Below are 25,561 nucleotides of genomic sequence, written 5' to 3'. Positions count from 1 at the left end.
CCAATGAGTGAATTCTTTCCCTTCTCTGGATAGGAGGTGGCAGTGGGGAGGGAAGAGAGTGACTTCCCTTAAGTGGAAGAACTTGGAGCTTTAAAGTCCCCACGATACAACACAGAATTCCGAACACTACTGCAGCTCACTGTCCTGTGGTGTGGTGCTTTTCCAAGACCAAAGGCCTCTCCCGAGGTGAAATGGAATGATGAGAATGGGCAACTGAGGTTAGGGGAGGTAGAGGCAAGATCACTGGGGATGGATGGATAGGATTTGGGATCCAGGGATCTGCAGGTCTAGGGTGCTTCCACCAGGTGGCATTGTCTTGCTGCAGTTCCTGCCCAGCATCCCAGTGGCTTTCCCTGAAGTCTAAGGCTGAGCTTTCCAGGTAGGTAGGAAGGTAGGGGGTCACAGGGAAGGGACAAGTTCTCACCGTGCGGGCCAGCTTGGCAAAATCCTGCCCAGCAAACTTAACCACGTCCCCTACCCTCAAGATGGGGCAAAATGGGGCCTTTTCAGGGTGGAAGCGGCACTTCTTTATGTCCTTGTCGGTGAGGTTAGGCAGGAGGTTTCCCCTGGGATGGAAAGAGGAGAGTAGTTAGGCCCAGAATTAAAGTAAAGATGGAAATGCCTAAATGCTCTCATCTTCTGGATGCTTCAGGCCCTCCACATCCAGGGGGAGGCATCTACCTGCACCATCTCTCAGTCACTTCCCATATATCCCCTAACCCCCATCATGTTCCATCTCATAGTAGGGCTATGAATGTGGCTAATTCTCCAAACTACCAGGCTGGGCCTCTTAGTGACCAGAGTCTCTCCTAATTACTTGGTGCATCTCTTCAGTGCCTGACAGGATGGACACATGACTACCAGACAGTTGTTGAATGCAGGAGTCGAGAGGCAGTGGGAGCAAAGTAAGACAAAAAACTTTCCACTTGAGGGTTTGAGATGGGAAGAAATACAAGTGACAAACACTTCAGACACTCCAACTGCAGGAGGCCTCGGTGTCCACAGCCAGTTTACGTTGTCTTTCCCCTGCTCCAAGCAGAACTCCCATTTGGGCTCAGAGCTCCATGGCAGGAAAACTGGCAGAGAAATTGGCTATTGAATATCTGGGGTCGAGGTCTGTTGAGGGACAGGGGCTCCATGGAGATGGGGAGATGGAGAGAACATGAGTGACCTCTACAGCAGGGTGAATAAGGGAAGAATCAAGGACTCACTTCTCAAAGTTGAAGAGAGGGAAACGGATGCTGTTCTTGATGAAAATGGTGAAGTTCTCGGCTTCCATCATGATAGGCCTGGGAGGGGGGGAATGGGGCTTCAGCTCTCCATTAGAGGGGAGACAGGGGCTTTTCTCAGGAATCTTTCTTTATAGGTGCCTCTTGAAAGGAGGCATCTTATAGAAAGATCACAGACCTGAGGCATCGAGGGTGAGAGGCAGAGGCAGAGCGGGGGAGATGGCACACTGAGATCACATTCTTACCCCAAGAAAAAAACACTAGTTGGGGACCCACATAACCTCCCATTAGCTTCGGGATGCTTAGAGCCTTACATCTCCACGGTGTCCACCTCGGTGGGGCACCATCCCTGGATCTCACAGGTCCGACGGACAGAGCTGTAGTTCACACAGCGGCCAGTGAGGATCCCTGGAGGGTGAAGCTGACAGGTGGCATCCTGCCCCTTACCAACCCCATGCCCCTCCTCACCAGGGACCCTGGCAGATGAGCCAGGCAAGCTAACCTGCTGCATTCGTCCTAAATAGCCCAGAACCCTTCTTCCTTGCCTCTGACCCTGAGCTATCCCTTCTTCCTGGAGTGCTTTTCGTGAAGCTCCATCTTGCCATCTTCAGACCACTTCTAGGAGGGCTTTGAAGCCACCTCTCTGAAATAACCTTGCTCCCTCCCCTGGGTCTCCTCCCATAGTCCTCTGTTTCGTTAGTACTACTTGCTGTGTACCACTCTGTAGTACCCAGACTAAACTCCTGGGGCCGTAACCATGCCACCTCCACATCCCTAGCTGGGTCTGGGCACCCAGCAAACCTCTGTGACATTGGCTTAAGTCTACAGAGTAGGTTGGACCCATTTCCTGAAAAGCGCTATCCCCACGCCAAATTCGCTGCCCTTTAGAGTCCCATGAAGGCTTGGGGTTGGAGAGGGAGGGAGGAAAGGACTGCACTCACCCCCACCCGGGAAGCGCTCAGGCCCACACTGGCTGTCAGACACACAGCGGTACTTCTCCTCATTCTGTAGGGGGACAGGGGGACAGGTGTATGAAGGCCCCTCCCTTGGCCCTGGTCAGCCCATTAATTCCCATTGCCTCCCACAAGTTCCCATAGCTGTGGCCTCTAGTGGGTGGCAGGTGGAGTCACAGCTCTGAGGCCAAACTATGAGGCTCTGTTCACACCACTTGCCCTACTCCTGCTAGTCCGCTTCCTTGACTTGTTCCACTCACCTCTGGACAGAATCCTTGCATTTGATTTTCAGTAACAATCATTTTGGTGATGATGACAAAGACAGAAGTGCCCTTGGGAGGAGAAGAGAGAAGAAAAGCCCAGTCTCAATCTGTGGGGGCCGGAAGCTGTTTCTACTCCACAGAACAGGAAGCCCTAGGTAGAATGACTTGGCCAAGGTGGCAGGGCTAACAAGGGGCATCCAAAGGAACTTGGCAGCTGGCATCCAATCCAACTCTTTCTAATCACCTGATGGCCCCTCTTGCTTTTTTTCCTGTATTGGTCACCATTAAAACACAGGCAGGACAGGGTCGGGGGTGGGGTGGGGGAGTCTAGCTTCTTGATATCCAGTGTTGCATTTTGGAGGCTGGTTCTTGTTTCTCAAACAGTACTGCTGGTTTGGGACACTCACCTCTTTGTCCCCATCCTCCCCAGATATGGGCATGCACAGGTCCCTAGGGTAGGGCACTATACCTGGGGTGGGGTCACATAATCCGACACATCCATGACTCTGTTGGCATAGCGTCCGAAGCCTTTTACCTTTGTTACTACTGAGGACTCAATGGCCGTGTCCCGCACTTGGTAGGCCTTCTCGTGCAAGAAAACCCACCTGCAAGGGAAGAGTAGGGGTGCAGAGAAAAAGTCCACAGGCTCATGAGACAGGGGACAGGATAATTCTCCTTCCCGCCAACATTAGACTCACATGGGTGTGCTTGGCAGGAAGATGTGTTGGGATGAGTTCCTGCTTAGTTCAGAGATTCTTCAAACCCACCACTAAGGAGTACCCTTGGGCTTCTTTTTCTAATTGCTTCCCTGTGAAAACTCTTAATATCCCAGCATGTGCCATGTGGAAAAGGCCAGAAGTTGATATTTGGCCTTTTTTTTTTTCTCTTTGAAACAGAAAAACAGCTCTGACTGGACTAAAACACATTTTGTAGACTAGGCTGGCCTCAAACTCATACGGATCTATCTGTCTGTGCCTTCCAAGTACTAGAGGCACCAGACCAGGTATCAGAAGCTGATAGTGAGATAGACACTCCAACATCACCTCTATCACTGTCTGTCCAACTTATTTTTGAAACAAGGTCTCCCTGAACCTGGTCCTCAGTGGTTGGTTAGACTGACTGGCCAGTGAGCCCTCTATCTACTATTTACACCTTCCTAGAACTAGGTTACAATTTATTCTGTCATGCCAGGTGTTAATTTTATTTTTAATAAAAGGGGTAGCACTAGTGATGCCAGAATGCTAGGAAAGTGCTCTATCAATATTAGGCTACAGTCCCCACCTATTTGTGATTTATACACACACACACACACACACACACACACACACACACACACACACACACACACAGGAGCTGGGGTGCTGGAGAGATGGCTCAGTAGTTAGGAACACTGACTGCTCTTCCAAAGGTCCCGAGTTCAATTCCCAGCAACCACAAGGTGGCTCTAAACCATCTGTAATGTGATCCAATGCCTTCTTCTGGTGTGTCTAAAGACAGCTATAGTGTACTCACATACATTAAATAAATAAATAAATAAATAAATAAATAAATAAATAAATAAATAAATCTAAAAAACAAAACAAAACAAAACAGGAGCTGGGCAGTGGTGGCACACACCTTTAATCTCAGTGGGTAGGTTCAAGGCCAGCCTGGTCTACAGAGTGAGTTCCAGGGCAGCCAGAGCTACACAGAGAAACCCCGTCTCAAAAAGTAAAAAAAAAAATCTAGTTGTTTTTTTTTTTTTTTCCTAAGAAGGAATTTCTACCCCCCTGTGGCCACATTCATGTCTAAAAGCAACTATTGTTGATAACTAATGAGATCCCCTCTGTAGCAGGCACCAAGCGGGGAGAAGAGATGGAAAGTCTCAGGCTGCATCCTGAGCTCTATCCATGCTTGTGTCCCGTGTACCAGAGACACAGTGGCTATTCAAGAAAGGAACTGGTGAGAGGCCGTGGGAGCAGAGCACTTGGCAGTCTTTACCCAACCAAGGGTCAGTTGAGAAATTTGGAGGGAGAGGGCGAGGGGCAGTGTGTGCCTCTGCCAGGATATGGGTACTGTTGGGAAGGCGGGACACTGATCTTATTCCTTGCATTGTGCTTCCACCTAGTGCCCATTACCTATCTCCTGTAGTTTTTTTTTTCTTTCTTTCTTTTTTTTTAAATTTATTTACTTACTCATTTCAACCTCAGGCTTTCCCTCTCTACCCAGTCCCCCTTCAAGCAGCTCCTCCCCCTCCCCTTCTCTTCTGGGAAGGGGGGCCCTCCACCCCCTGTACCAACTCACCCTGGCACATCAAGTCCCTGCAGGACTATGCACATCCTCTCTAACTGAGGACAGACAAGGCGGTTCAGTTAGGGGAATGGGATCCAGGCAGGCAACAGAGTCAGGGATAGCCCTAACTCCAGCTGTTGGGAGACCTGCATGAAGACCAAGCTGCACCTCTGCTACATGTTTGGGGAGCCTAGGTTCAGCCCATGGATGTTCTTTGGTTGGTGGATCTCTTGGAGGTCCCAAGAGTCCAGGCTAGTTGACTCTGTTGGACTTCTTGTGGAGTCCCTATCCCCCACCCTGCCCCCAGGTCCCCCAGTCCTTTCCCCAAGTGTTCCACAAGCCTCTCTGAGCTCTGTCTAATGTGTGGCTGTAGGTCTCTCCATCAGCTGTTGGGTGAAGCCTCCCAGAGGACAGTTATGCTAGGCTCCTGTCTGCAAGCAAAACAGAGTATCATTAATAGTGTCAGGGATTGGTTCTTGCCCATGGGATGGGTCTCAAGTTTGGCCAGCCATTGGTTGGCCATTCTCTCAGTCTCTGCTCCATCTTTGTCTCTGTTCCATGTTTGTCCCTGTACTTCTTGTAGGCAGGACCAATTTTGGGTCAAAGATTTTGTGGGTGGGCTGCTGTCTTTATTCCTCTATTGGGAGTCCTGCCTGTCTACAGGAGGAGGCTATTCAGGCTCCATATCCCCCACTGCTAGGAGTCTCCGGTTGAGTCACCCTCATAGACTCCCTTGAGCCATTCTGGTATCAAGTGGATGAGGCAAGTCTCCCTCTCTTCCATTCTCTCCTACTTTAGATCCTCCCAGACTTGCTTAGCAGCAGGGAGGGCCTCCTACTACTGACTGCATAACTGCTAAAGACTTTCTCTTTGTGTGGGTACCATAGCTCTCAGAGTTCAAGATACTCAGTCTCGGTAACTGTTCCAGCTTGACACATGGAGGCATTTGGTCCTGGTGTCACACTGGAAGGCAAAAACAGTTACTGTCTTTATTCTATAGGTGAGAAAAACATATCAAATAAGTTTGGGGAAAAATGGATGTTCTATATAACAAACTAGTAATATGATAAAAATTTTTTAGTTTTATCATTATCACAATCATTATTATTACTACTACAGCTATTTTATTGCAATGTTGAGTATGGAACCTAGGGCCTCAGCAGTGCTAGGGAAGCCCTCTATCGCCAAGCTATACTCCTAAGTCCTCCTGATCAGAGAATCCAGCTGGGGAGAGAGAATTTCTGACAATTGGCAGCATTGAACAGCATACCTTGGAATGGCTGGGTTAGCATTTTCTGCCTCTACCAAAGGTTGGGAAACCACATGAGGAGATAACAGAGGGAATCTGAGGCAGTTTTGCTCACAAAATCCCTTGCTGTGGGGATCCCTGGCAGGGCAGCTGCAGAGACAATACCAGGGCTGGGCTGGCATGAGGCATTTAAAAGGAGGCAGATAGGGTGTCCAGCCCAGGAATCCCTGTCATTGAGTTGGCATCAACTGCAGCTTCAGAAGGTGGTACAAGTGGTGGGTACTGCATAGCTGAAAAGGCTGGGAAGCTTGCTATCCTATGTTGTTTGTTTGCTAAGAGGAGACATTTTTCTTGGGTGGAGGTTGAACTGTATGGCCTTTGAGGTCCTTATACTGTTAGATGATGCAGAAGGGATCTGTTCTAAGGACACTGATGGAAGTAGAGCCACTTGTAGGAAAGACAGACTTGCTGCAAACAGGGGCTGAGCTTTGCACATTCCTCTTTGTTCAGTACCATCCTCAGAACAGGGCTTCTCTTACTAAAACTCTGGATTCTTTTACTCTTAAAGGTGTAGAGAAATTTTAATCCAGCTATATGGCTGATCTGGCAAGGGATCACATCCAAAGATATGATGCGGCTGGAATCCAGACACTCCCTAGATTGTAGTATGATCGGGCTGGAATACAGACATGCCGTTAGCACACACCTTTAATCCCTAACAGTGAAGGTGAGGTTAGTTTGTAAAAGGAAGCAGCCATGCTTGAAAGTGATGTCTAATTGAGGGGCAAAGTGACGAATCAGAGATAGGATACACCCACCTCACAGGAGAACATCAGAGGAAGAGAGACTATTTAAGAGCAGTGCAGGGAGAGAAAAAGGCGGTGGTGGTGTTTGTGCATGGCAGTTTTACGGAGACAGTGTTACAGAGACAGGTTACAGAGGGAACAAGCGAGACAGGTGAAGACAGAATGAGCCAGAAGATTAGAACATATTGCCCAAGTTAGTATGAGGCCAGGCAAAGCAATTCAGTTAGAAGCCCAGAGAAGCTGGATTAAGTCAGTCAGGTTAGAAGATTAGATTGTAAGGAGGCTAGAAGCTTTTGGGCCTAGGCCTTGGTTTAGTTAGAACAGAGAAGGAAATGCTCTGGGCTTAGCATTTCCTCTGGGTTTGCACATTCCTCTTTGCTCAGTACCATCCTCAGAACAGGGCTTCTCTTACTGAAACTCTTGATTCCTTTACACCTAAAGGTGTAGAGAAATTTTAATCCAGCAATATGGCTGAACTGGCAAGGGATCACATCCAAAGATATGATCTGGCTGGAATCCAGACACACCCTTAGCACACACCTTTAATCCCTAACAGAGAAGGTAAGGCTCGAGGTGTGTATGCAGCTAGGGTATGGCTCCTGTCTTAGCTCTTCATCTGAGGAAATAAAAGTGACATCCTCAGAAACTGCCTACTTTTTAATTAATTAGTTATTTGTTTTGTTTTGTTTTGTTTTGAGTAGAGATTTGTATGTGGAGGTCAGAGGACAACTTGTGGGACCCAGTTCTCTACTTCTGTTCTGAGGGTCTTGGTGACTGAATTTAGTTCAATCAGGCATGGTAGAAGGTAGATTTACATATAGGTTCTCTTACTGCCCTAACCATCCCTGCACCCTTGACCCATGCAACATGTGTCCCACTCATGCAACATCTGTCTGTCTCTCTTTCTACCTATTTATCTATCTGAGACAGAGTCTCTCACTTTGAACTGGAACTCAGCATCTAAGCTAGACCGACTAGCCAGCAAATCCCAGAGATATTTCTCCAACACTGGGATTAGAAGAATGAGCCACAATGCCAGGGCCTTCTCACACAAGTTCTGGGGATTGAACTCAAGGCGAGCACTTTAGCCATTCAGCTATCTCCCCAGCTTTAACTTGTAATTAGCAAGCAATCATTGTCTGTATCTATGGAGCACAACGTGAATGTTTTAGTGCAAGTATACATTATAGGATGAGTCTATTAAACTAATTAGCATAACCATCTCATATTTATCTGCTTCTTTTTGTAGCAACATTCACTTGGATTCGGAATGCTTTCTTGCACCAGAGAAAGAGGGTGGAGTCACAGATCCGCCAAATGGTTTCAAACCTGTTACCTGCTTTATTGTGGCTGCCTTGTAGCAACCGGCAAGTTGATTAATGTGCCATTAAGCCTTATCCACATGCTTGTAAAATGCTCTTCTGAGCACCACGCCTTTCAGAAGTCTGCAGTGCTGTTTGCTTTACCGCTCACTCTTGCAATAGTTTCCTTTTTTTTTTTGAAGGGGAGGAATTTCATTAAGTCCCATTCAGCATGTTATATTCTAACAGAGAAGAAGGCAGCATCTTGTTACAGAATCTGAGGAAGTTATCTGAAAGAGCACCATTAGCTCATGGCCTCATGCCCTCTGGAATGATGGGGAATGAGGTTTGGGGGGCCTGAGTCTCTGATTCAGCTAAGATGGTGACTGCTGCTGAACACTCATCAGAGAGTAAGCCACGGTCCAAACACAGACTTCTGGACCTCCAGTGTGCCTTGTCCAGTGTGTCTTGATGCAGATGGATATGTTTCTCGCTGTTGAGCTAAAGAAATGGTTCTTTGAGCCCAGTCCCCTGTCTCTGAAGTCAGGGCACACTTGTAGATGCCCTATCATACAAGCAACTCTATGACACTAAGTTGACCCCTTCCATAAAGCCTTAGCGAGATAGCTATATTGCGACCATTATACCACACATGGGGAAACAGACACAGAAGGGTGTGTGAACTTGCCCAGAGTCACATAGCTGGGAAGCAGGTTCCAAACAGGGCAATCTGTTCTGGATCACTTCCAACTACCCCACTGTAAGGTCTCCAGCTCTATCTCAGTTCAAGCCCCTGCTTCACTGATAGAAATACATCCCCTAACTCAGGAAGGTCTCAGGAGGAAGGGGCTTGGGATGGAGAAACAATTAACCAGTCTCTTCTTCCTCCTCTTCCTTTAAGACTCCTTGTATGCCCAGTAGGGAGGAGAAGCCACATTAGAATTCTGAGTTAACAAATAGAAGAATTTCAGTGGCCCCATGGGGCTGAGAACATCATCAGGGTAGCTAGCAATGGGAGGTGAGGGGTTGCTTCATTTCCAGAACAGAGGGGCTGAGGCTGTCTCTAGAGGCCAGGACTTAGATGCAGCAGGACTCAGCCTCTGATTCTTGGCATTTACGCTGCTGCTCTGACTTCTCTCTCTCTTTTTTCCTCGCTTTTCTGGTTTATTATTTATAGAGCGGAAGGCGGTGGCAGCTCCTTGGCAGGTGGGATGTGCAGGAAAGAGGCCCAAGCAGCATCTCAACACCCTCCCCTCTATCCCCAGGGAGTCAAGGAGGAGGCCAGGGAGTGGGTGTGAAATGTGTGCATTGTGGGTGTCAGAGGAGAGGGGTCTCTTAGGAAGGTGTGAGATGAGTAGAGGGAAAGAGGAAGGCACAACAGGGAGTCTAGGAACAGTAATAGCTACCATATATAACTTAATACTACTGAGTCACCATCTAGGGAAAGGCACTTGACATATGTCATCTAAGAACATGCTGATAGGAGGTACCCTTATACCCATTTCCTAGATCATGGGAATTGAGATTCACAGGTGTACTGGCTAGTTTTGTGTGGCAATTTGACACAGGCTAGAGTTATCACAAAGAAAGGAGCTTCAGTTGAGGAAATGCCTCCATGAGATCTAGCTGTAAGGCATTTTCTCAAGTAGTGATCAAGAGGGGAGGTCCCCTTGTGGGTGGTGCCATCTCTGGGCTGGTAATCTTGGTTCTATAAGAGAGAAGGCTGAGCAAGCCAGGGGAAGCAAGCCAGTAAGGAACATCCCTCCATGGTCTCTGCATCAGCTCCTGCTTCCTGACCTGTTTGAGTTCCAGTCCTTCTTTGGTGATGAACAGCAATGTGGAAGAGTAAGCTGAATAAACCCTTTCCTCCCCAAGTGCTTCTTGGTCATGATGTTTGTGCAGGAATAGAATCCCTAAGACAACAGGTCTGTGTCAAAGCTGTAGTCATACCATGTAGTCCCCTTATACAGAGACTGTGGTCTAGGGAGAAAACAGGCAACAGTGGGTGTCATTCCCCATTTGTACCTAGAGAATGAGGGATTCCAACTGATCCTCCTAGCATGTCACCTAGCGTGCTGACATGGAGTCTTGGGTGCTACCTGGTGTCAAAAGGATGGTATCCCCAGCGTCTTGTACACCAAAGCTGAGTGAAGTGTCAGCCACACCAGGTAACTGAGGCTAGAGCCCAGATAATTAGATGGTATGCTGCTGTGAGTGTGCAAATGATTAGGTGGTATGCTACTGTGAGTGTGCAAGAGGAATACTCGGCTCATCTTATACACTTCCTAGGTGAGGTGTTGTGTCCTCTCTCCCTGGCAGAAAATAACAGGGGAAAGACTCAGGTATTAGGTAAGTGCCAACACCACTATATCAACTATCCCTTCAAGGGGCAGACGGGCCAGTTGGCTCAGTGAGGAAAGGTACTTGCTGCCAAGCTTAAGGACCTGAGTTCCATCTTTGGAACTCACATGGTGGAAGGAGAGAACTGATTTAACCCCCTCCCCCACCCCACAGTTCTCTTACCTCTACACATACCCATGCTCCACGCCCCCAAAGGAACAAAATAAAACGGAAAAAAAAAAAAAAAAAGAACAAAACAACTTTAGAATTCTATTGAGGTAGCGTTAGCTTCTCCGGTAAGCTTTCCTACATCCGCTCCTACTCTTAATCCTTGGGCACATCAGACTGCTCAAATCTGATTATCGTGCTCTTCCTCAGTCTCAGCCCCCCAAAAACCAGGTTGAACAGTGTCAGTAACTTCCTTCTCGTTCTTTTTTTTTTTTTTTTTTTTTTTTTTTGGTTTTTCGAGACAGCATTTCTCTGTATAGCCCTGGCTGTCCTGGAACTCACTTTGTAGACCAGGCTGGCCTCGAACTCAGAAATCTGCCTGCCTCTGCCTCCCGAGTGCTGGGATTAAAGGCGTGCGCCACCACGCCCGGCTTCCTTCTCGTTCTTTATGTTTCTGTGGAAACCAAAGTTCTTGGTCCTCACAGGATGCCAGGCCTGACCTCTGTGTTCCCAGGGACCTTTTTCTACACTCTAGACTCCACTGCTCTACACTCCTTTTCTTCTTCCCACAGACCAGGCTCTTTCCCTCCACAGATGTGGGTTCTTTGTTTTAGGTGGACTTCTCTCTGGTTGCCTCTACCCATCCTTCAGAACCTGGGTTGGACACTGCATTTCCAGAAAACTCACTTCAGTTTTCAGATGAAGCCAAAGTTGACTCCGCAGCTTTTTTTGCTTTTGTGCATGTTTTAGAAGCCATTGAAACTTTCCATTTGTTTGTGAGGATCACTGGGTTAGAATCAACTTCTTGCCCTAATCACAGTATGATGCTTACAGGATAAAGACCCTGTCTGCTTCTGCCCATTGCTCTACCCTCACTGTACAATAATGCCTGACATGAAGAGACGCTTGATGCACTTTTGCTAAATTAATCACAATGCATTCATGAAGTCACATGGTGTTTGTGCTCCTATAAACAGAGATGGGCTTGGGCCAGGGGGCTGGGCTGTTGAGGGTGCTGATGAAACTGCGAGGCACTGTTGCACAGGGAGCTGTCAGGATAGGAGATGGATGGGGTTGTATATCAAGATGCCAAAGAGCCTCTCTCATGCTCCCTTGAGCAGACTGGACTCAAAACCCCAGCATTGGAGGATTCAATCTGATTCTGATGAGAGGGCAGCCAAGAGCAGTGCAGGGCTAAGGGGGCTTAGCCATCTAGGAGATGGCTGTCTCTGTCTTCCATCAATGTCCAGCCTGGAGCCAGGAGAGCCAGGCCAGGTTAGGAATGTGCTGAAAAAGCTTTTTCTTTCATTTGGAACAATATACCATCCTGTGGCTATCAACAATCAAGGCACTGAATATAGATGTGCACACAGAAGGCTTAAGAACCAGCTGAGGATGTAGCTCAGTTGACAGAGTGCTGACCTAATATTCACAAAGTCCTGGGTTCAGCCAGCCATAAAATGGATGTGGTGGCCCACACCTGCAATTCCAGCACTAGGAGGATTAAGAATTCAAGGTCACCTTCACCTGTGTAGTAAGTCCATAACCTTGGATAGATGAGACTTTGTCGCCAAAAACAAAAGCTAACCAACTAGGCAACCAAAAAGAAACCAGTTTTGAGCCAAATTTGGAGAAAGGGACATGGAACATCTAAACATCTCTAACAAAACTTCAACATAGGAAAGTAGCTTCAAGGCCATTTAATCCGACTCCATAGATTGAATTCCTTCTGATGTCCCCACAATGCTATACTAAAGCCTACAGACTCTCATGAAACCATGGAACAGAACTATGAAAAACCACATCTGCCCATCTATCTATCCACTCCCACCTTTCAGCTCCAGCTGCACGCACACAGGACATACTCTTTGATTTGCCTGAATTAACTCATGACCTAGTCAGTGGCTGTCTTTCACAAACAGACTCATTGTCTCAAGGAACAGCAAGCGACCACAGACCCACAAGCCAGGAAAGAAAACCCTTGAGGTTTCTGCCTGCATTTCCTGGTGCCAACCAGTGTGTAGAAATGACCGCAAGAAGGACAGACCCATGCTTTCCTCCCAGCCATTGTTTGCCAAAGTCCCTTTGTATGTGTGCAGGAGGGCGGTGTTGGGATCTGGCTGGTCCTTGAGCAACCCCTAGCATGTGTCTTATGACAGAGAGTGAGGCGAGAATTTATGCTGTTTAACAATAGGTATCATTTCTGCATTCTTGGGGAAAAGCCCCACACTAAGTCAGAAAAGGTACTTTTCTCTTGGGCAGCTCTTCCCTTGAGTGTATCTGTGCCTCTGTCTAGCTTGGGGGGCAGTTCTCCTGCTCTCCAAGAACAGATGTCTCTTGCTTTTTAACCTCTCACCATCTAACCCTATGACAAGAAGAAACTCCTAAGTCTACATTAAAGCCAGCACTCTCCTTTCCTCCCTAGCTGGTTCTTCTTCCACACATCAGCCCATCTCCCTGGTTTTCATTCCTCCTTCCTGCGTTCCTTTATCTTTCTGAGACTCTAAAGACTCAGTGGAGGGGAATGGGGACATGTGGGGAGGGGTCTGACTTGGTTTTTGTTTTTTTTTGGCCTGGGAAGATAGACCATATGGGTCCTTTCTTGACCAGGAAATGGACTCATATTCTTGGCGTATGTGTCTAGAATCCTGGAAGAGATTCTGGGTAAAATAATGCACCTGAGACGGGTCTAGATGGGAGTGGCAGAGGCCAATCCTGAGGACATGGCTCCCACAAATCAAAGTGTTTCCCAGAGAAGAGGGTCTAGAAGCCGCAGAGCAGCCTTGGGAGAGGGAGGGAAGGACATCAGGTAGCCCTTCTGTCCCAGGATCCGAAGGACTCACCCCACAAAGTAGGAGATAATCAGCAGCTGAACGGCTCGGTTGATGATCCCAATGGTCCAGCTTTTCACAACCACCGACTTGGTAGTCTCGTAGGTGAAGAAGTCTGATATACAGTTCATACTGAGAAAGTGCTCACAGCCACCCAGAAAGGCTGTGGATGCAGCCCAAGGAGAGAAAAGACCTCGGGACTGGGAGACAGAGATCAAGAACTGGAGTGGGCTGCTTAATGGGGCTTGAGGAAAAGAGCCAGTTCCTATAAGCCAGGCAACTGTAGCCCAGTGCCTCGTCTCTCCTCTTGACACTCTAGAAGCCAACAGTCCAGGGCCAGGGCGGTGGACCACCTTTTTATTCATCTTCACTCCACTCCCCTGTGATGTCACACCAGGGGTGGGGTCTCCAATCCCGGGCTCCAGATTGCCTGAGATGCAGCTGGCTAGGGCCCTCTGGGACTTATGTTTCATCTGCACTCTGTCTACTGTTTCTATTCTGTTCTCTTACACGGCATCTCTATCCCAGCTCACCAGCTGCTTTGTATTCTCCAAAGCCCCTTGTAACTGCCCACTCTTGAGTTAGCTCATCTGCCTGAGCCAAGAACTCCACTCTGACTGTCTGTCGATTTCTATCTAATAGCACAAATAGGGAGAAAGGGTTCTTGACAGTTCTGTGTCTCCTGGGAGGAAGACACGCATTTCTTACCATCTCCTCCTCTCTGCCCTCCAGCATCTCATTATGTTGTCTAACTTGTTATGTTGCCATGCTTCAAATTCACAATCCTCCTGCCCCAGTCTTTGAGTGTTGTGATTACAGATTTGTAATACTACAAAGTGGAAAGTCGCTTATTTCTAACTCTAGTTGGTTGAAACGCTTCAAGTTGCACAGAAATTACTGAACTCTCTCTCTCTCTCTCTTTTTTAAACCCTGAAGTTATTCAAATCTTTTGTTAGAGTATGTGCTCCTAAGAGGCTGGGCTATTTTAACCATCTTCAACAGTTTTGTCAGATCCTAGAAACGTGCTGCATTAACAATAGGTTTTCATTATGTCTTAAGCCCAGTTTGACTTAGCTAAATAGTGCTTGCAATGACAGTGGTTAAAGCCACAAGTACTGAATGACAAAACACATTTTTATCTATATCATATCCCAGGACTGAGTTAGCAAGTCAGTGCAGTGATATTTCAGGGAAACTGTGGGCTTATCCTGTCTTTGTGTAGGACATATGCTAGCAATCACTCTAAACCCTGGACCCTCATGATTATAAAAGGCTGATGTTAAAGAGTCTGTGTTCTAGGTTCCAGTTTTGATGGCAATGGACTGACACCCTGGGCAAATCTTTTGTGGTCTCATTTTTCTCATCTGTAAAATGAGGAAGGGCGAGATAAACTCAAGCATCTTTTTCAGACCTGGCTTCAGATTTTGCAAGATGCACTCCGGTGCTATGTGAGGCCATCCGGGCTTCTGCCAATGCAGGATGATGTGATTTCAAGTAAGTTCTAGCTCAAAGGTAAATCCGACACCACCACTTGAATTTAATGCAGCCATCTGCTAGGCTCTTCCTGAAAACCCACAAATTAGGGATATGGACAGGATGGTGTTGGGGGTAGAAGGTGAAATCACTGCAGAAAGGATCTGATCTACTTGCCAGGGTACAGCTGGAAAGCAAGCACAATCACCGACAACCGCATCTCCTTTGCAGCTAGTGGGGGCGTCATTTCTGGCTACACCTCTGTATTTTTCTTGTTCAACAGACTCCTTCCCAGATTATTTCACAGGAGGGAGGGGCGTGCATGATTCCAACAAACATACAAACCTGAAAGCCTAATAAAACCGCATAATTTCCCTTCGGAATCTAGTCTTTGAAGAGCAGCCTGTAACTTTCTAAAGAGCGTTCCCATTTTCTAGTCAAGAATTCAGCCGCGTGGGATTCCATAGCAAGCCCCTCGCTTTAGCCGACCAGGGGGTACCGACGCTCTAGGCGACCGTACCCGTTGGTCCGCCCGGATGATGCCGTTCTAGCCAAGTCTTCCTCTCTATGGTTCGTGCGCGACTTCCGGTGGCGGGACGCGGGGCTGCGCACGCGGGAAAAGCTTCCCCGGCATCCCTTCCCCCGCATCCCTACCCCCTCCCCTGCGTCCCCCTGCGCCCACCGCCCTCACTGTGCCGTCGCGAGGCTGCAGCTCTTAGAGGTGGGTGGTCGCGATCCCCAGGCCCCGGGTGTGCATGGGCCCCGCTCCCCCGCGGAACGATCGGAATGGATCGATCCGCGTTCAAATTCGCGGGCAATGGGCGAATCCATTTTAAAAGAAGGGGGAGAAACGTAGATTCACGGGGGGCCCGGGGGTGGTGGGGTCTCTGCGATCAGGACACTACCCTCTGAGCGGAGTTGAGGTGCGCTCTCTGAGCGAGTCCCAGGTTCCGCCGATTGTTGCCGTGCCTGCCGGTGGAATGTAGAGAGGGTGTCGGGTTGGGGTGTAAGCGCCACTATAGGCCTGGTTCTGCACCTAGGGTCCTGGACCTTGGCCTCAGGAGCCCTGCAGAGCCGGTCAGTAAGATCCCCAAGCAGCAAAGAACTTAAGACATCCCAGGTACATGGGTGAGCGGAGTTAGGTGGCGTCGTTTTTTGCTTATCAGTCTCCTTCCCGAATTCAGATTCCCACCCTGCTGAACATCTACACAACTAACCAGGAATTGGGGCACAGCATCCAGAGAAGGGTTCGTTTTCTCTGGTGCAGCCTAGGGCTGTGTGCTCAGGCCACCACTGGCAGGTGAACATGGCAGAGACATTGGAGTTCAACGACATCTTCCAGGAGGTGAAAGGGTCCATGGTGAGAATGGCTTGGGCAAAAGAAAGGCAGAGAGGGGGAAAGAGTTGGAATCTATGAACAAAAAGCTTAACTTTGACTACTCTTTTGGAAACAATGTATCAGTGTGTCCCCCAAGCGAAAAAAACATGAGCAAAGCCTCAAAGAGCTACAAGATGTTGAGTTTGTTGAGTTGTGTTAGAAAACCAGGAAACTGGGGCCCTTACAGGGTTTCTGATGCCAGAGCCAAGCTTGCAGTCTAGACTTAATGTCTCTTGTGTCTTTTAACTTGATTTCACCACGACCTGTTGCTTTTCAATTGATACTCTGGCCATCCTGCATCATATGGGTAAGGGGTTGTAAGGACCCACTACACACTACCCTGTTCTGATTTTGGGTCTGTATTTTGGGCAGAATGATGGGAGGCTTCGATTGAGCCGTCAGGGTATCATCTTTAAGAACAGCAAGACGGGCAAAGTGGACAACATCCAAGCTGGGGAGCTGACAGAAGGCATCTGGCGTCGGGTAGCATTAGGCCATGGGCTTAAACTGCTCACAAAGAATGGGCATGTCTACAAGTACGATGGCTTCCGCGAATCGGTGAGCGATCTTGTTCTGTGACCCACTTTCTTTGTAACTGCCTTGTCTTTTTTATTTTTAATCTTCTAGAGACAGTTGGCGTTCCTCTGATAATCATGTTACTGCTCATTTGGGTTCCTCAAAGCAAGGCTGTTGGAGACTATTGAACAAAAACACCAGTGTTCTGTATTCAGTACACGTGTCTTGTGCCTAGACTCCAGGAGGTTTTCTACCATCTTAACTTATACCATGGTTTCCACTTGCTCCCTCTGTCCTGACTCAGAATCTTAGCTTGGTGCTCTAGGATTTTGCTTTTCCATTTTGAGCTGCTTTTGAGTTACTTGGTTTTAATATTCACTTTCATCAAAAGGTCACCTACACAAAGTTTAGAAACTCAGTAAGGTGATGCATGTATCTGGGAATTTAAGTTTCTTTACTACTGTTAGCCAGAGGCCCAGGAAAAAAAAGTTTTTGTTGTTATTGTTAAAAAATATTTTCAGGGGCTGGAGAGATGGCTCAGTGGTTAAGAGCACTGACTGCTCTTCCAGAGGTCCTGAGTTCAATTCCCAGCAATCACATCGTGGTTCACAACCATCTGTAATGGGACCTGATGCCCTCTTCTGGTGTGTCTGAAGACAGCTTCAATGTACTCATATATAAAATAAATGAATTTTTTTTTTGGGACAGGGTTTCTCTGTGTAGCCCTGGCTGTCCTGGAACTCACTCTGTAGACCAGGCTGGCCTCAAACTCAGAAATCCACCTGCCTCTGCCTCCCTAGTGCTGGGATTAAAGGTGTGTGCCACCACTCTCCGGCATAAATAAGTCTTAAAATAATAATTTTCATTCATTAAAAAGTATTTATTTTATCTGTATGAGGCTTTGCTAGCTTGTGCACCTGTGCACCATGTGCATGCCGGGTGCCCACAAAGCTCAGAGGAGGGCATTGGATCAGCTGGAACTAGAGTTACAGACAGTTGTGAACCACTGTGGGGTGTTGAGAAGGACTCCAAGGTCTTAACTCTTAACTGCTGGGCCATCAGGTTTCTAGCACTTAAAAGGTTTTAAGCACAAGGGTTAAGGGAAGGAAAGAGGCTTGGAAGAAGGACATCTCTGAGAGTAGGGCAGAAGGCATCTGGGTTCTAGAAACAGTCTCCACTAACAAAGGGAAATTGTTTTGAAACAGTTTCGGAGTTGGTATACTCAGCAGAAGTTTCTGAGGAAGAGACATTGGTGAACTGAGCTAGAGACTCTCAGGACCTTTTAGTTGAGTTGAGACCCAGAGGTTTAACTGGATCTGTACTTTCTCTGTTTGATTTACAGGAGTTTGAGAAACTCTCTGACTTCTTCAAAACTCACTATCGCCTTGAGCTAGTGGAGAAGGATCTGTGTGTGAAGGGCTGGAACTGGGGGACAGTGAAGTTTGGAGGTGAGTGGGCAAGCTTGAGGTTTGGGGAGAAGGTGGGGTGAAGGAGGGCCTCAGATGGTACCTTTCTGTACTCTTTCCTTGGTTCTGATTGCTAATTTCAGTTTGTGTGTTTAGCGTGGGTTTATCCATCAGGCACTGTGCCTGGTTTTGGTACGGTGTGAACAAAGTTCCTCCAGTCCTCTGACCTCGCTCAAGGGCCTCAGGACTGGTGGGGATGCTTCCAAAGCCTCTCGGGGAGGAGTCTGCGATTTGACAGGCTCTTTCCTTACAGGACAGCTGCTTTCTTTTGACATTGGTGATCAACCAGTCTTTGAGATACCCCTAAGCAATGTGTCCCAGTGTACCACAGGCAAGAATGAGGTGACCCTGGAATTCCACCAGAATGACGATGCTGAAGTATCTCTCATGGAGGTGCGCTTCTATGTTCCTCCCACGCAGGAAGATGGTGTGGACCCTGTGGAGGTGAGGTTTCTTCACGTTGGGCTGGTGGATGTTGCTGAATAGACTTTGGCTGGCTGGCCTGGGAGCAGAGGCCGGCTGTTTGAATACCCACCTGTGTTCACAGGCCTTTGCCCAGAATGTTCTGTCAAAGGCAGATGTGATCCAGGCCACCGGAGACGCCATCTGCATCTTCCGGGAGCTGCAGTGTTTGACTCCTCGCGGTCGATACGATATCCGGATCTACCCTACCTTTCTACACCTGCATGGCAAGACCTTTGACTACAAGATCCCCTATACTACAGTTCTCCGTCTCTTCCTGCTACCACACAAGGATCAGAGACAGATGTTCTTTGTGGTGAGCAAACCCCTCATAGGGTGCCTGGTTTTGCCTACGTTTTTAGTAGATAAAGGTCATGCTGCCTAGAGGTCCGTGTTGTTCAGTCGCCTGGGCTTCAACGCAGCCGTGCCTGCTGTCCTTTTCAGATCAGCCTGGATCCTCCCATCAAGCAGGGCCAAACTCGTTACCACTTCCTGATCCTCCTCTTCTCCAAGGACGAGGACATCTCCTTGACTCTTAACATGAATGAGTGAGTGTCCCATTGGACTTCCTTCTTGCTGCTATTTACGTAGGAGGTAGGCCCGCCGTTGGACTTCATCTTGCTTTGTTTGTAGGGAAGAAGTAGAAAAGCGCTTTGAGGGGCGACTCACCAAGAACATGTCAGGATCCCTCTATGAAATGGTCAGTCGGGTCATGAAAGCACTTGTCAACCGTAAAATCACAGTCCCGGGCAACTTCCAAGGGTAAGAATATGGGCTGAGGATAGGGATGAGGTGGGAAGTGTTGCCTTAGTAAAGAAATCTCTCCTGTGATGGGTATGCTCTAGTAGAAGCCTGAGTGGCCTTGTGATAGTCAACACTTTGGTCAAAGCCCCCTAGTGGGATCTGCCCTTGGGCTCTGCTCCCGTTGGTGCTGACAAGGCTTCCTGCATCCTCTATCAGGCACTCGGGGGCCCAGTGTATCACCTGCTCCTATAAGGCCAGCTCAGGACTCCTGTACCCACTGGAGCGGGGCTTCATCTATGTGCATAAGCCCCCTGTGCACATCCGCTTCGATGAGATCTCTTTTGTCAACTTTGCCCGTGGCACCACGACCACTCGTTCCTTCGACTTTGAGATTGAGACCAAGCAAGGCACTCAGTATACCTTCAGCAGCATTGAAAGGTAAGGACTCTGGCACTCACTCTGGAGACCAGGCTGGCCTAGAACTCAGAGATCCGCCTGCCTCTGCCTCCCAAGTGCTGGGATTAAACTCGAGCACCACCACTGTCCGGCTTTAGTTTTTTTATATTATGAAAACTGTTTATGCTTCTAGCCCATTCCTCTCCATTTCCCCTATGGTGGGAATATTATCTCTTTCTTGGAATGAGTTCTGTGCCCAGGAACACAGCAACTAATGTTTATTGAGTACTCAGCTGTGGGCTAAATATTTTATGGAATCTCCTTGTTTAACCCTCATAACAATGCTGTGAAGGGTGAAATGCAGACCAGTAAAAAGATGAAACTCTCTCTTCCTACAATGCCCTGCTCTGTGCCTGACTGGTGACTAGCTATACTTCTGCTGGCCTTTTCTGTCCCAGAACTCTTCAGAGCTGTATCTCACCTACTGATGTCCTGCATAGTATAGTCATGAGTTCTAGCCCTACCCAGCCTGATAGTATCAGAACATGGTTTAGCCCTCCCGAGCTGGTCCCAACCATTTGTTAATGCTGTTTGTTTACCGCCCCCCCCCCCCCCCCCCCAGGGAGGAGTATGGAAAGCTTTTCGATTTTGTCAATGCGAAAAAGCTCAACATCAAGAACAGAGGACTGAAAGAGGTATCTGTGGGAAAGATGCGCCTCTCTCCTGTTCTTTCTGTAGAGGAGAAAGGAGCAGAGACTTGGTGGCTTCTTTTTCACTCTTTCTTCTCTTCTTACCCTTATAGAAAAAAGAGGTGCGTGTGGCTCCTTCCCCTTCCTGAGCAGGTTCTCTCTGCATGGCCTTAGATCAGTCTATGCAGCCTCTTAGGAGCCCCCGTGGGGCCAGGAAAGGGAGGGGCTTGGATTAACTCCGTGTAGTAGGCCCTGCATGTTGGCTGTGTGGACATTCCCGCTCGCTCACGGTCTCCTGATTTCACAGGTGTGGGGAAGTGCTTTGAGTGTGCAGAAGTGCTGGCTTGAACACGGTGGCTGACACTCATTTCTTCCCTTGCTAGGGCATTAACCCAGGCTATGACGACTACGCTGACTCTGATGAAGACCAGCATGATGCCTATTTGGAGAGGATGAAGGAGGAGGGCAAGATCCGGGAGGAGAATGCCAATGACAGCAGCGATGACTCAGGAGAAGAGACTGGTGGGCTAGCCTTTCTGCTGCGGCCTGGGCAGTCAGGCTCTACCTGTGGCCTAGGCTGGGTGTCTGGCTAAGGGGTGTGGCTTCCACTGGAGTGGAAGTTGATGCCTTTTTTGTTCTTTCTCAGATGAGTCCTTCAATCCTGGTGAAGAAGAAGAAGATGTGGCAGAGGAGTGAGTTTTGACTGGAGCACACAGGGATAAGATTATGGCCTATAAACTTAAGGGTTTCTGACTAGTTCTCATGTCCCAGTGTTAGTTAGCCAGTGGTCCAAGATGGAAAAGTAACCTCCAGTGAGGCGGTGCACAGATGCATTTGTGAAGGTGCCCTCCAGTGAGGCGGTGCACAGATGCATTTGTGAAGGTGCCCTCCAGTGAGGCAGTGCACAGATGCATTTGTGAAGGTGCCCAGGAATATATATTAGTGCACAGCGTGTTTTGAAGCCAGAGAAATTGAAAGAGAATGGGAATAGGCTATGCTTATGCATGTCACCTGGCAAGTGGCAGCAGTACCCTTGTGCTTCTGACAATCACTTAACACTCTGGTGGTCCTTGTAAGAAAGTGGCCCAACCTGGCTCTACAGGGTTGTGGCTTTTTGTTTTGTTTTTTAAATTTATGTAACTGGAGAGAATAGGGGTGTAAGTTGACTTAGGCACTAGACTGGATCTAGGTGCTCAGACATAGTAGAGAAACTATCTTTTGCTTCTGCTTTAGTTCTTAGAAAGAATGGTCCATGCCCCTCAGAGTGCTACATAGGCTTAATGTGGATAGCGCAACACCCAGAACCACCTCCTGGTGAACAGCAAGTGAATAGTGTGGTCTCTGGTCAGCTGCCCCTTCCTGAACTTGAGATAATACATTATGTGCAGGGCTCTGATGGACCAGAACCACCCCTAGACCCTGCAGTTGGAATGAATTCTCTCCCTGCAGAAAACTGGAACTGTTGATCCAGAAAGATTGGGCAGTAGAATCAAAACCAAGTGGTGCTACCCTTCAGAAGCCCACTGACTTTGCACAGATGCTTATGAAGTGCTTTAGAAATCTCCCAGCAGTGGGTGGGTGTCAGCAGCTGCTCAGAGGAGATGCACTTTATTGGACAGAACAGTCAGACATCGGGACTGGCTTCAGCTGAAGCTGGTTTTCCTCCCTTTTAGGGCTGTCTCTCTATCAGAAAAGATTGTAGTATAAACTAAGGAGATGACCACCTGGAATGGGGAAGTAGACTTGCTGTCCTGCAGGCCAGCAGGAGACTGTTATACAGTCCTGGAGGGCAGAAGTAGAGGAAAGACTGCCTTAGAGCAGAAGAGCCCTCTGAAACATTGGCTTGCCACTGATTGAGTCAACAAATAACCTTTCGTGTTGGCTGCTTTGAGAAGGAATGTTGAAGCCATCTTAGTGAAGGGCAAATGGTGGTGGAAGCTGTCCTTGGGACTTACTCCCTTGGCTATTTCTGGGCAGATGTCTAGATTCCCTTTCCTTCCATCGCTGCATCCTGCCTTCCTTTCCTGAGTCTAAGCCTCGTTCTGGCAGGTTTGACAGCAACGCCTCTGCCAGCTCCTCCAGCAATGAGGGTGACAGTGACCGTGAAGAGAAGAAACGGGAACAGCTCAAAAGGGCCAAGATGGCCAAGGATCGAAAGAGCCGCAGGAAGTCTTCAGAGGTATCGGGAGAAAGAATGTGGTGTGCGCTTCTGTTTCCTTCCGCCTGTTCACTACCAGTAGATGCTGTTGATTGTGCTGCTTTTTGTAGGCTGGCTATGACTTTAGTAGGTGTTTTCTTTTCTGTCTTTTCTTTTCTTTTCTTTTCTTTTCGTTCTTTCTTTCTTTTTTTTTTTTTTTTTTTTTTTTTTGAGGCTGGGATTAAAGGCGTGTGCCACCACGCCTGGCCCAGTAGGTATTTTCTTAAGTTTTTCCTTTTGGTCCTAGGATACTTTTTTTCTTGAGGATCTGGGGTGGGTTGCTGTTGTTTGTTTCTTTGCTTTTTTATTTTTTTGTTCATTTAACTAATTATTTTTTGACAATTTTATACATATATTTAGTGTACTATGATTTCCCTCCCCCCTCCCTCAGCTCCATAATTGGTACCTCTTTTACTTCTTTCTTTTCTGGTGAGTTTAGTGAGAGTTGCTTGTGTAGTGGGTAAGCACGGGAAGAGGGTTAGTTGCTGGAGGAGCATCAGTAACTTAACAGTGGCCACACCACTGATGGAAATGATTCATGCGCTCTTAGCAACCATTAACTACACATCCCTCCTTGGAGGGAGTAAGCCCTCACCGATGCCTTTCCCGTCTCTGGTAGAGTACCAGTGGGCAAATACCCTTAGCTGTGAGTGCTCGCAGTCATGCAGCCATGCTGGGTTTGGGGGCATTGTGTTCTAGCACTTCTCACCTTTTCTGGCTCCTGCCTACTACCTGCTCCCTCTTTTAGCCTCGTTTCCTTGGCCTTGGTGATACAGATGTTCTGTTTAGGACTGAGCCCTCAGTTGTCGATTAGCCTCAGCACATGACCAGATGTGAGTCTCTGAATCTGAATTAGAAGATACCTGCCTCTGCCCCAGGGGATCTCTTGGAGGAGAAAAAAGTTGCCGCTTGTTACTTAGGGCTGTTGCCTGTGTAGCCCAAGTCGATTTAGTTCTTCCTGCATCTCTTCCTTTCCCAAATAGTTTCTTTGGGGGAAGCTTGGGATAGCTGTGGGATGTGGATGGGGAAGCTTGGGATAGTGGTGGGATGTGGATGGCTGGTGGCATTTGGTTTCTTATATAGGTAAAGAAGGGTAAAGATCCAAATGCGCCAAAGAGGCCTATGTCTGCGTACATGTTGTGGCTTAATGCAAGCCGCGAGAAGATCAAGTCGGATCATCCTGGCATCAGTATCACAGATCTTTCCAAGAAGGCAGGGGAAATCTGGAAGGGAATGTCCAAAGAGAAGAAAGAGGTGAGTAGCGGTGGGAAGGAGGGGGAGCAGGAAGGGCTTTGTAGGGATGCAGGGTGTGTCACTCACTTGCTTGCATCAGTCTGAAGGAGTACTTGTGCTTGTGGCAGGAGTGGGACCGCAAGGCTGAGGATGCTAGGAGGGAGTATGAGAAAGCCATGAAAGAGTATGAAGGAGGAAGAGGGGACTCGTCTAAAAGGTGAGTGTTGGGAACAAAACGGCTAATAACCGCTTAAATTAGATTGTGTTTGCCAGGTCAGAATAGAGAATTATTGTACATGGTTTTGACAGCAGTTTGAGTAGTGCTTCTTAAATCCCTGAATGCCGTTGCCAAGTATGGGTGATGCTTTCAGGTTGGGGGATAAATATAGGCCATTTTCCTAGATCAGTTTTATTTGAAGTAATATAATAGTTCAGAAAAAAAAAAGTCCATATGAGCTTTTAAATAAGACAAAAGTTTTTGCATGTGAGTTGCTTTAGACTGTGACCCTGGTTTTTCTGGGGGTACTTATCCGTTGGTGCACTTTGGGCTGACGGCTGACACTACATTTGCCATGGTGAGAATAGTGTGGCCAGTACTGGGAAAAGTCCTCATTAAAGCTAGGAGAAACGTCACCTATGTAGTAATAGAGAGCCTAATGACCTGGCTTCTTTTCCATGTTCCTAATCTAGGGACAAGTCTAAGAAGAAAAAGAAAGTAAAAGCAAAGATGGAAAAAAAGTCCACTCCTTCCCGGGGCTCGTCATCCAAGTCTTCATCCAGGCAGTTGAGTGACAGCTTCAAGAGCAAAGAGTTTGTGTCCAGTGATGAGAGCTCTTCAGGCGAGAACAAGAGCAAAAAGAAGAGGAGGCGGAGCGAGGTGCGGCAGGAATGTGGGGGGTTGAGGGCTGTGCGTGTCTGGGGGTGGGTAAGGTCCAATTGTGGTTGGTCTGAGAGGAATGAGTTAGAGTGGACAGATGGACTTGTGAGGTTTTGGTGATTTCACGAGTTGTAGGAAGAGCTAGGCCTTAGCAGCCCTTCCTTCCCCACCGGGCAGGGACACATTTACCCTAAAAGAACTTTGCTTTTCAGGACTCTGAAGAGGAACTAGCCAGTACTCCTCCAAGCTCAGAGGACTCTGCCTCGGGATCTGATGAATAAAGGAGGGAATTCCCACCCCATCACAGCTCCAGTCTCTCACATAGTCCTTGGATTCTGTGCCATCTGAGTAACTGCTCTTGGTGGCTTCCACTGCCCTGAGGCTTTGAGGGAAGCACCTAACCTCTGCTGCTTTGCAAGGAAGGCTCCTTGCAGTCTGGAGAGAGACTGGGTAGGAGTGTGTTGTCTTCTACTCGCAGTGCATTGAAGGATCCAAGTCCTCAGCCTACTTTCCTACTTTCTGACTGTAGTAAAAGCTGCTTCCTGTCCTGTTCAAGTTGCTGCAGCAGGGGTCATGCCAAGTCAGGCCTGTAGCTCCTAATAGGGGCCTATTTCTACTTTTATTTTGTATTTCTGGTCTGTGAAAACAATTTAATAAAGGGAACTGACTTTGGAAACGGTGTCCTTATGTCTCCTTTCCCACTTTGCATGTGGTGTTTA

At 48.0% G+C, this 25,561-nt stretch overlaps 2 protein-coding genes across 4 annotated transcripts in view; one reads left to right on the top strand and one right to left on the bottom strand.

Moving 5' to 3' along the window:
- The window catches only part of P2rx3 (purinergic receptor P2X 3), a 40,655-nt gene extending 25,247 nt beyond the window's left edge, over window positions 1-15,408 (bottom strand). Inside the window, exons 1-7 of one of the 2 annotated variants that reach the window (XM_021185567.3) lie at window positions 13,424-15,408; window positions 2,915-3,050; window positions 2,443-2,514; window positions 2,171-2,234; window positions 1,544-1,637; window positions 1,212-1,289; window positions 425-566 (exon numbers count right to left, since the gene is read on the bottom strand). In XM_021185567.3, the coding sequence (XP_021041226.1) occupies window positions 425-566; window positions 1,212-1,289; window positions 1,544-1,637; window positions 2,171-2,234; window positions 2,443-2,514; window positions 2,915-3,050; window positions 13,424-13,884 (1,047 nt within the window). In that variant the 5' untranslated portion in view covers window positions 13,885-15,408. The remainder of the gene's footprint in view (window positions 1-424; window positions 567-1,211; window positions 1,290-1,543; window positions 1,638-2,170; window positions 2,235-2,442; window positions 2,515-2,914; window positions 3,051-13,423) is intronic. The other variant, XM_085834717.1, reaches the window with a different exon arrangement.
- Window positions 15,409-15,481: 73 nt separating this feature from the next.
- Window positions 15,482-25,518, top strand: Ssrp1 (structure specific recognition protein 1). 2 transcript variants are annotated; one of them, XM_021185553.2, is made up of 17 exons: window positions 15,482-15,605; window positions 16,069-16,244; window positions 16,635-16,820; window positions 18,121-18,226; window positions 18,498-18,688; window positions 18,792-19,022; window positions 19,151-19,254; window positions 19,340-19,468; window positions 19,667-19,888; window positions 20,469-20,541; window positions 20,919-21,057; window positions 21,182-21,227; window positions 22,585-22,714; window positions 23,816-23,986; window positions 24,094-24,182; window positions 24,656-24,842; window positions 25,055-25,518. In XM_021185553.2, exons 2-17 carry the CDS (start codon window positions 16,191-16,193, stop codon window positions 25,121-25,123), a joined length of 2,127 nt encoding a protein of 708 aa, XP_021041212.1. In that variant the 5' UTR covers window positions 15,482-15,605; window positions 16,069-16,190; the 3' UTR covers window positions 25,124-25,518. The 2 variants fall into 2 exon arrangements, with proteins under 2 accessions (XP_021041212.1, XP_085690842.1); XM_085834716.1 differs by lacking the exon at window positions 15,482-15,605 and adding an exon at window positions 15,878-15,961.
- The last annotated feature ends 43 nt before the right edge of the window (window positions 25,519-25,561 follow it).

Source organism: Mus caroli, unplaced genomic scaffold, assembly GCF_978045245.1.
Source record: "Mus caroli unplaced genomic scaffold, Mus_caroli_1 scaffold_2, whole genome shotgun sequence".
Taxonomy (NCBI): domain Eukaryota; kingdom Metazoa; phylum Chordata; class Mammalia; order Rodentia; family Muridae; genus Mus; species Mus caroli.
This window is presented reverse-complemented; position numbering and strand designations above follow the sequence as displayed.

Bases quoted from the DNA above. Each gene is read 5' to 3' on its own strand.
- Ssrp1 (XM_021185553.2), top strand. From the start codon at position 16,191: ATGGCAGAGACATTGGAGTTCAACGACATCTTCCAGGAGGTGAAAGGG. The intron at 18,689-18,791 runs GTGAGGTTTCTT...CTGTGTTCACAG, and splicing joins ATGGTGTGGACCCTGTGGAG to GCCTTTGCCCAGAATGTTCT. The intron at 20,542-20,918 runs GTATCTGTGGGA...TTCCCTTGCTAG, and splicing joins AGAACAGAGGACTGAAAGAG to GGCATTAACCCAGGCTATGA.